The sequence below is a fragment of the Schistocerca nitens genome, chromosome 8 (genome assembly GCF_023898315.1).
Source record: "Schistocerca nitens isolate TAMUIC-IGC-003100 chromosome 8, iqSchNite1.1, whole genome shotgun sequence".
NCBI lineage: Eukaryota > Metazoa > Arthropoda > Insecta > Orthoptera > Acrididae > Schistocerca > Schistocerca nitens.
In genome coordinates, this window is record NC_064621.1 from 67,352,735 (window position 1) to 67,362,745 (window position 10,011).

General features: G+C 49.0%; 1 protein-coding gene across 1 annotated transcript; it reads right to left on the reverse strand.

The window, feature by feature from the left end:
• Window positions 1-3,882: 3,882 nt before the first annotated feature.
• LOC126199390 (mucin-2-like) lies at window positions 3,883-7,134 on the reverse strand. Its single transcript, XM_049936309.1, has one exon. It carries the CDS (start codon window positions 7,132-7,134, stop codon window positions 3,883-3,885), a length of 3,252 nt encoding a protein of 1,083 aa, XP_049792266.1.
• Between the last annotated feature and the right edge of the window lie 2,877 nt (window positions 7,135-10,011).

Below are 10,011 nucleotides of genomic sequence, written 5' to 3' on the forward strand. Positions count from 1 at the left end.
GACACTGGACTCGCATTGGGGAGGACGACGGTTCAATCCCGCGTCCAGCCATCCTGGTTTAGGTTTTCCGTGATTTCCCTAAATCGCTCCAGGCAAATGCCGGGATGGTTCCTTTGAAAGGGCACGGCCGACTTCCTTCCCCGTCCTTCCCTGATCAGATGAGACCGATGACCTCGCTGTTGGGTCTCTTCCCCCAACCAATCCAACCCAATCCATAAAACTGGTTTTAATTGTCACGAGCAACACAGTGGGAAGGATGGACGTACTGTAATAACATCTGCCTCTGTCGTATGAGGAGGTTGTCAGCCTGAACCTCGCTTTAAGGTAAACCAATGTCCTTTGTTAAGTCTAGTCAATTTCGCACGCTGGAAAACGGGTAAACTCTAATCCTAGCTTGTGTCGATAAACATTGCTGATGTTCTGTATGTACATCACATTTCTTAATATGTGTCAGGGAGTTTCGTCATGTGAGTGTGCATCTCTGTTTCCTCTAGGATATTCAGTAGCCTGCGACATTCCACTTCGTGAAGAAAGGTGATGTTTTCAGTGATTTCATTAACATAATGCTTACAATCCTTTAAGGGGCTCCGGAGAGGCTCAAAATCATGAAAAGTTCAATTTTTACTTTTTTTCGTTTTCTGAATCTGCAGACTATTACCTTTTCATAGATATATAATTTATTCAATTCCGAAGACTACAACTATTTTTAAATTTTTTTTGAAATGTGTTCTACATGGGCGTGACCCACTGTGGCGCTGTTAAACTGCTGTCAAATGGTATTATTATTAACGTCCGTGTTCATCAGGTACATTTTAGAGATGTGAGATAAAGTATGCGTTGTGGCTAACCTGTGATGGTTCAATATATATCGCTGGTGTGATTGTCGATTGTTTCATGTTTATTTGCTCTGTCGTTATCTCGAAAATATTCGTAATTAATTCTGTTTCTTGAGTCTCTGTTTTGTTGAAGTATAATAATGAGTACTTTACAGAACTATTATGGAATCGCTATTAGGCAAAATACACAAAGTGTCGACGAAATGAAGAATGCTGTTTGGGCCCTTTTTTTTCATACTTCTTCAACCGATGAAAATCCCCAACATAGCTTGTGTCCCAAAGAAGAAGACAGTTGGTGTAAATATAACAAAGGATTGCTAACTGGTGAAGTGTACACTCATAAGCATAGTCTGCCTCATGCAATAATGGAGGTGATAAAACCTATTTTCAGAGACTTAGCAGCACCTGAACTGTTGAAAAAGTGTATTCACGGAAAAACTCAAAACCCCAATGAAAGTGTAAATAGTGTTATATGGTCGAGAATCCCCAAGACTGTATTTGTTGGAATAGAAACACTTCACTTTGGTGTGTATGATGCTGTTGTGACTTTCATGATGGCAACATTGTAAGGTGCAAGGTATTTAGAAATATGGGAGTGAAGATAGGTTCTAACATGGTACGAGCGATGCTTGCTTTAGACAAGGAACGCCTTCGGGCTGCAGACAGGGCTGTAAAGAGTCTAGAAATACAATCAAGAGTGAACAGGAGGAGGAACAAGAGGAATCTGGAGGAGGAGTTTACAGAGGATGAAGATAATCCATCCTATGGACCTGGAATGCACTAAAAAGTTAATCCAATCTTTGTCGCTCGATTCCCAAAACTTTTATTTTCTCATACTAATTACATGTTTTCTAAGGATCTTCCAAACATATTTGTTTCAAACTTTCAGTAAATGTTACACAGTACCTTCTGCATAATTTAACACAGCCCTTTTCCAAAAAACTGTATATTTTTGCATATATAAATAAAAAATTGCAAAAAAATGTGGTGAATTTTCATTACAATTGAAAAAAAAATCATCTTTAATAACTGAACTAAAATTTTGTAAAATCCCTGTGTTAAGTTGTAGCCCATATTCCAATAAATAATCTGTAAAAAGTTCAACTTCCTACCTCAAATACTTTGTGAGGAAAGATGTAATTTATAAGCGTTATTTTAACATTGCAAGTATAGGGCGTTCCGGAGCCCCTTAAGTAAGCACTAAATGCTGAGGGACTGAATTAAACAACATCAACATGTTCTCTGCAGCTCCCTTTGATGTTTCTTCTGGTTTGTGAAGTATAGAAGAGACCATAGTAACTACACATTATTTTAGCCGCACGAGACATAATGTGTTCCTGACTCTCATCTGCGTTCTCTGTAATGCACTAGTCTACTATGGTCTCCGTCCTGAAGCCAACTTCCCTCCTGAGTTTTCCGAAACAACTGACTTATCTTTTAGGACACGTGGTCCCAGTACGGTAAAACTTGAAAGCTATTTTTTTTTTGTTCACTTCCTTCTAATGTAGCTTGATCACTGCTCCTAGTTTGTTACTTCTGTCTCTGGACGTATAACCTCATAACTAGTGATTGGCCAAAGCGATTGTGAGATGCTATCTTTTTCAGTATTAATATTCGTCTGCTGAAGCTACTCCACTTTCGCAGGTGGATCAACATGTTCGGTCCACTCGCTAGAGGTAAATGACTCGCCACTTGTTGTAAGGGCGTCTGTCAGGAAATATTCAAAATGGAGTTAAGCACAATGGCGTGTTGCTGAAGGGTAGCCGTGTTTCTTTTAATGCTAGAAGGCACTCAGAGACTGTGGTATGGTAGGAACGATTCTGAAGAAATCATGTTATATGCTATAAGGACTTAAGTCAGTGACTGAAGCTCTTCTAGAATGTCAGGGGAGCCCTTCAGTCAAAACTAGTAGAAGATACCCGGCTACGCAATGGAAGCTGTACATTAAAAAAAAAGTCATTATGTAGGCTAGGATATAAAATATGTAGATGGCAGACTTAACATTCCAGTGATGTATACTATGCACTCTTGGTGCTGCATGTGTTAAACTTAATACACACCTTTTGAAAATACTGTGTTGTAGTCATGTAGTTTATGTTTTAAAATCTGGAAAATAATTCATTGTTTTTACTCATTTCTTGTAACAGATTCTGTAAATTATTTTGAATTTTTCGATAAAACGTAACCCAGAAACATAAGCCTTAATAGTGAATGTAACATTTCGCAAGAAATGCATATTCATATTATCTCTTTCAGGACCCTTCTTGCACATCTACATATCTTTAAGAAGTAAATTGTACGAAAATTCAACGAAAATTGACAAAAAATTGTGTTTTATAATTTTTATGGTGATCAGAAAGTATGATTTGTCTCTGTGTACACAGAAATTGCTAAAATTCCTTTGGTATTGCCAAAACTGAGCTAAAAGATTTTTCAAGTTGAAGACCCTACTTATATGTCTGTACTACACAGAAAAGATTTTGTTAATAAAAGTTAACAAGAATGAAAGACATTAGTTTTTTTTTTATTTTTGGTGGTGGGCACAAAGTATCTCCCAAGCCCGTTGGTAGTTAGTGTTATGGAAAATGCTTTGGTGTTAGTGGGGTTAAGGATAAATATCCGCAGATAAACGTTACCTTGTGCAACATCGTTCAAGGAAAATTTCGATTTGTATTTCGGTCGTATTCAAATCGGTTACTGCTTGCACAGGATACAGTAGCATGGAGAGCTGCATCAAACCAGTCTCAGGACTGAAGACCACAACAACAACAACAACACATGGCTACACTCCATACAAATACTTTCAGAAGCTACTTCCTGACACTTAAATCTGTACTCGATGTTAGCAAATTTCTGTTCTTCAGAAACGCTTTCCTTGCCATTGCCAGTAAAGCAACTTAATTCTACGACTGATTGCTGCTCTATCTAACCCAATATAACCACAGTCGTTGCGTGCACCCACCACATGGAGCTCGACCTGATGCGTTTTATTAGTTTATTTCGAAACTAGGTTGGAATGGGTAAGGCTCTTTTAGCAAGTGGCAATTCAGTTTAGAGCGTAAGAGCGGCACAGTGAGTATGTAGGCTGAGGCGAGCTACGGTGAGCGCTACTCACGTCCCACAGGTCGAGGAAGCCCCGCGCCTTGGACGGCTGCCCGCCGGCGCGCTCCTCGTCCTCGTCTTCGTCGTCGTCACGCTCGTACTTGTGTATCTCGTGTAGCCGCTGCTGCTGGTCGTCCTTGCCGGCCTGCGACGCGTCGCCCGCCAGGATCGTCTTGGTCGCGGTCGCACTCGACGTCGTCACGGAAACGGCCGTCGCGGTCGGGACAGGTTTCGTCGCCGGGGCGACCGCCTTGTGCAGCGGCAGGGGCGGCGTCATCGGCGACCCTGCGGCCGTCCCGGAAGGAGGGGTGGCCGCCACGGGAGACCGCACCGACGACGGCGTGGGTGCGCTGTTGGCCGGCGACGCGACCCCGGAGGGCGCCGGCGAGTGGCAGGGTGGCGGCAGCGCCGGCGGCGGCGGCGTCGGCGTCGGCGTCGCCGGGGACAGCGACCTCGACGCGCAGGGCGTCGACCGCGGGACCGACGCCGCCGCCGCCCACGACGGCGGAGCGCCGGCCGCCACCGGCGACGCGGCTCCGGTGCCGCCCCAGCCCGGCGGGGAGCCGGCCTTCCCCGCGAGCACCGCCGTCGCCGTGGCCGCGTGCGGCTGGCTCGTCGGCAAACTCGCCACCAGCGGCACCGGCTGCAGCGGCTTCTGCCCCGTCGCGCCGGGCGCCGACACGAACGCCGGCGGCGCTGCCGGGGCGGCGGTGACGGCCCCCGTCGCGGCCGTGACCGCGGAGAACGCCTTCGTCACGGAGGGGACGGTCCTGGTGAAGGCCGGCGTCGTCCCGGAGGCGGAGGGCGCCGTCGCCGTGATGGGAGCCACCCTGCCCACGGCCGACGCTGCCGTGGCCGTCACGGGTGTGAATATCTTTATACCGGAAGGCGACAGCCTCGACACGGGCGTCCCCGCAGAAGTGACGGCCTTAGGCAGGACCGGCACTGCTCTCAAATCCGCTGCTGCCGCCGTCGTCGCAGGTGGCTTCTTCGCCGAAGTGGCAGCAGTAGTCGCCGGTGTCGCAGCTGCCGAATAGGTCGGCATCTTAGAGACGGCCGCAGCCGCTGTCGTAGCAGCCGGAGACACACTCGTGGGGACAGTCTTCGCTGGCGGCGCCGTGCTGCTGTTCGTGACAGACGGCCCGACACTTGAGCCCACTGGGGTCTGCTGTGCCCCTGAAGTCGCCGGAGCTGTTTTTGTGGCAGCTGCCGTCACTGCGGCTGACGTCTTCGGCGCAGCGGGTGGTAGTACCTTAGCTCCCTGCTGCTCTGCTAGACTCGTTTTTCGATCGGTCGCTTCTTGCGGCGCTGGGACCACACTTCCGCTTTTAGTCGCGGAGGGCGCGGTACTCGCAGAAGTGGCTGTCACCTCGGTACTCTCTGCCTTCTGAGCTGGCGTTGTAACTGGCACTGCCGCTGTCGACACGGCAGCTGTCGTCTTTGGCGCTGACGGCGCCGTCTTGAGCTCTTGGTGCGCGACGATCTTCGGGACCGAACTGGGCTCCGCCGTCTTCACAGTCGGTGTCGCTTGGGGTATCGAGACTGTAGCTGGGGTAATTTTACTCGCCGATGACACGGCCGCCGTCGGAGGTGGTTTCGAAACCGACGGAGCCGTCGAGGCGACAGATGTCGCGGATCTGGGAAGCTTCGACTCTGCCGTCTTCAGACCGCCAGTGGTGGTAGGTTCAGGGACAACGGTAGCTGTCGCAGTGACTGTCTTCGGCACTGAGGGGGCACTAGTAGGAACGCTCGCTGTTGTCATCGGCTTCACCGGTGCGGCGACAGGAATCGAAGTAACGGCAGGTGTTTTTGCCACTGTGGATGCAGCCGTCGTCTTCGCGGCAGTAGATACAGCAGTTGTTGCAGGCGTCGCCGGAGCTGTAGTTCGCGGTGTCGCGACAGCGGAGGTCTTGCCGACATCAGGGGTAGAAGCCTTCTGATCGCTCGGCGCTGGAGCCGCACTCTGCGGTTTCGGAACAGACTGAACAGCGGTCGTGGGAATTGCGCTAACCTTCTCCTTCGCCGTCGACGGGGCAGACGGCTTACCACTCTTGTCCGTCGACTTCTTGGCCTCCGTAGCGGCAGCACTAGTTACACTAGTCGCTGTTGCGGACGCCACTTTTGCGTCAGCCTTCGGAACAGCTGTCGACGTAGATTTTGCCTGCGTTGCAGAAGTAGGAACCGAAGTAACCGGAGACGTTTTCGACACCGACGGGGCTGTTGTGGCGCTCGGTGTTGTGGTAGGTTTCGTACTGGTAATTGCAGTAGTTTTCGGCTGTTTCGCGGGATCAGTTTTCTGGGTCACAGGAGACGTCTTAGGTGGCGTTTGTGCAGTTGTGACAGGCACAGAAGCAGGTGGGAGCTTCGCAGCGGCGATCTGCGCAGATTTTCCAGTTACAGGTGGAGCTTTTGCGTCACTGCTCGTCGAAGTAATCGGAGACTGGACAGTAGTGGTACTCGGAAGTGTTGCAGATTTCGGGGATGTCGTCTTCGCGTGTGTAGCCGCCTTCGACATTGAGGGAGCACTGGTCGCAGGGGACACGGTCTTAGGTGCCGCAGACTTGGAAGCCACTGTGGTAGGTTTCGGGACGCCGCTCGTCGAAGACACTGGAGGTGTCGAAGACACCGGAAGAGCACTCGTCACAGCACTCGACGGTTTCGGGTCTTTAGCCGCGGCAGTTGTGGTAGTTTTAGCCTGCACCGACGTAGCTGGAGGCGTCTTGGAAGCCGGTGTGGCACTAGTAACACTCGGGGTGACAGACTTCGTAGCCGCCGTCGTCGGCTTAACTGTAGCAGACGGTGCACTCGTCTTCGATACTGACGCCTTCGAGGGCGCCGAAGCAGTCGCGGTCGCCGGTTTCGTCTTGGGCGGCATCTTACCTGTGGAAGAGATGGGCGCAGTTTTTGGTGGAGAGGCACCTCCAGCAGCAGCAGGAGCCGCGGACTTGAACGCCGGTGCCCTGGTGGTAGCAGCGGTGGTCTTGGGCGCAGCCGCTGCCGGCGGCGAAGTCTTGGCCGGCGCCGCGCTAGTGGAGCCGCTGACGGGCTTGGAAGCCGCCTTGGCGACCGCTTCTGCAGGCTTCGCGGTGGCAGGTCTGGCTGTCCCTGCGGGGGCGGCGGTGGTGGTGGCCGGCGCAGCGCCGCTGCCCTCAGATGGCGTCGAGGTCCCGCTCTTACCGCCCTTAGAAGACGACATCGCGCCGAGTTGTCGGACACCTCCGCCGCAGGTGTCTGGCGGCCGCTGACGGTGACCGCGTGCAGCGACTAGAGGCCCAGCGGGAGGCGAGAGGCGAGCGGCGGCGGCGGCGGCGGCGGCGGCGGACGGGCGGCCAGTGTGGCTCGCAGCAGCGCCGGAGCGGGACTGGGCGCTCGGCCGCCGGGAGGCGGCGGAGGCGGCGGCGGCGGCGATCAATAGGCGCCGGAGCAGACGCGCGCCCCGCGCTCACTGACCTATCTACGGGCGCGCGGGCCTTGCCCAAAAGGCGGCGCAGTACGCCGCTCCGGCACATCTGGGCCACGCCGAACATTCCGCCGCCAGCACTCCACCCTGCTCACTAATTCACGGCTTCTCCTTGCTTCCGCTTCTGTACCGTGTAGCAGCGTCAGTTTGATGTCTGTAAGAGGCGCGTTACTCTGCACAGTTACGTCGTAGCTTTTGACCTGCTCTGCACAGTTACGTCGTAGCTTTTGACCTGGTCTGGTAAAAGTTCCCGTCTGACCACTCGTATTTATGCTGTATACTATTTTTTCAGAACACACGAATTAAATGCAGTGATGGTTATCGCTAGACTGGACGGTATCCGCACCTAATATGTACCAAAGTGCCACGCATAAATTCGAAATGTTTCCGGTACTCTTATCTCGGGTTCTAATAGCGATAAAAAGGTAGGGTCGGGTGTTTAGGATAGGCCTTGCCATAGGGATCATTTGTGTACCCAATAGAAGCATCGTCTTAGTATCACTGTCCTACAGAAAGTACACCCATCCCCCTGCACATGGATCAAATCAGTTGATTCTTTCTACATTTGATGTTATCTGCAGTGGACGTGATGGGACTTATGGAGGCGCCATTAGTTAATCGGTTCCTCGAAAATCCTAACCAAAAGGGTTGGTAAAACTTTGAACATAGCTGCTAAGATTCAGTGACCGTGTCAGAATTATGTTAGAACAAATAAGCCCTCGGTCACAAATATTAAGACAAAATTGATCAGGTTTCGACGCTACTATGAGCGTCCTCTTCAGAATTAAATTAACTGTTCTAAAACATATTTGGTATATAATACATTAATAAAATTAAATTTTGTACTGACTGGAAAGAGATGCAGTTCGGTGGCAGGAGGAACAAGACTTCTGGTCAGGTGAATACAGGGTTATAAATACAAAGTCAAATAGGGATAATGCAGGAGTATGTTTAATAATGAATAAAAAAATAGGAGTGCGGTAAGCTACTACAAACAGCATAGTGAATGCATTATTGTGGCCAAGATAGACACGAAGCCCACGCCTACTACAGTAGTACAAGTTTATATGCCAACTAGCTCTGCAGATGATGAAGAAATTGATGAAATGTATGATAAGATAAAAGAAATTATTCAGGTAGTAAAGGTAGATGAAAATTTAATGGTCATGGGTGACTGGAATTCGACAGTAGGTAAAGGAAGAGAAGGAAACGTAGTAGGTGAATATGGATTGGGGCTAAGTAATGAAAGAGGAAGCCGCCTGGTAGAATTTTGCACAGAGCATTACTTAAACATAGTTAACACTTGGTTCAAGAATCATGAATTATTGTGTACATGGAAGAACCCTGGAGACACTATAAGGTTTCAGATAGATTGTATAATGGTAAGAAAGAGATTTAGGAACCACGTTTTAAATTGTAAGACATTTCCAGCGGCAGATGTGGACTCTGACCACAATCTATTGGTTATGAACTGTAGATTAAAACTGAAGAAACTGCAAAAAGGTGGGAATTTAAGGAGATGGGACCTGGATAAACTGAAAGAACCAGAAGTTGTACAGAGTTTCAGGGAGAGCATAAGGGAACAATTGACAGGAATGGGGGAAAGAAATACAGTAGAAGAAGAATGGGTAGCTTTGAGGAATGAAATAGTGAAGGCAGCAGAGGATCAAATAGGTAAAAAGACGAGGGCTGGTAGAAATCCTTGGGTAACAGAAGAGATACTGAATTTAATTGATGAAAGAAGAAAATACAAAAATGCAGGAAGTGAAGCAGGCAAAAAGGAATACAAACGTCTCAAAAATGAGATCGGCAGGAAGTGCAAAATGGTTAAGCAGGGATGGCTAGAGGACAAATGTAAGGATGTAGAGGCTTATCTCACGAGGGGTAAGACAAATACTGCCTACGGTAAAATTAAGGAGACCTTTGGAGAAAAGAGAACCACTTGCATGAATATCAAGAGCTCAGATGGAAACCCAGTTCTCAGCAAAGAAGGGAAAGCAGGAAGGTGGAAGGAGTATATAGAGGGTCTATACAGGGGCGATGTTCTTGAGGACAATATTATTGAAATAAAAGAGAATGTAGATGATGATGAAATGGGAGACATGATACTGCGTGAAGAGTTTGACAGGGTACTGAAAGACCTAAGTCGAAACAAGGCCCCGGGAGTAGACAACATTCCATTAGAACTACTGACAGCCTTGGGACAGCCAGTCCTGCCAAACTCTACCATCTGGTGAGCAAGATGAATAAGACAGGCGAAATTCCCTCAGACTTCAAGAAGAATATAATAATTGCAATCCCAAAGAAAGCAGGTGTTGACAGATGTGAAAATTCTAAAGGTGGTAAGGGTAAAATACAGGGAGCGAAAGGCTATTTGCAATTTGTACAGAAACCAGATGGCACTTATGAGTCGAGGGGGACGAAAGGGAAGCAGTGGTTGGGAAGAGACTGCTTTGTAGCCTCCCCCCGATGTTTTTCAATCTTTATATTGAGCAAGCAGTAAAGGAAACAAAAGAAAAGTTCGGAGTAGGTATTAAAATCCATGGAGAAGAAATAAAAACTTTGAGGTTCGCCGATGACACTGTAATTCTGTCAGAGACAGAAAAGGACTTG

Excerpts from the sequence above, each read along its gene's own strand:
- LOC126199390 (XM_049936309.1), bottom strand. The coding sequence starts at position 7,134 with ATGTCGTCTTCTAAGGGCGGTAAGAGCGGGACCTCGACGCCATCTGAG.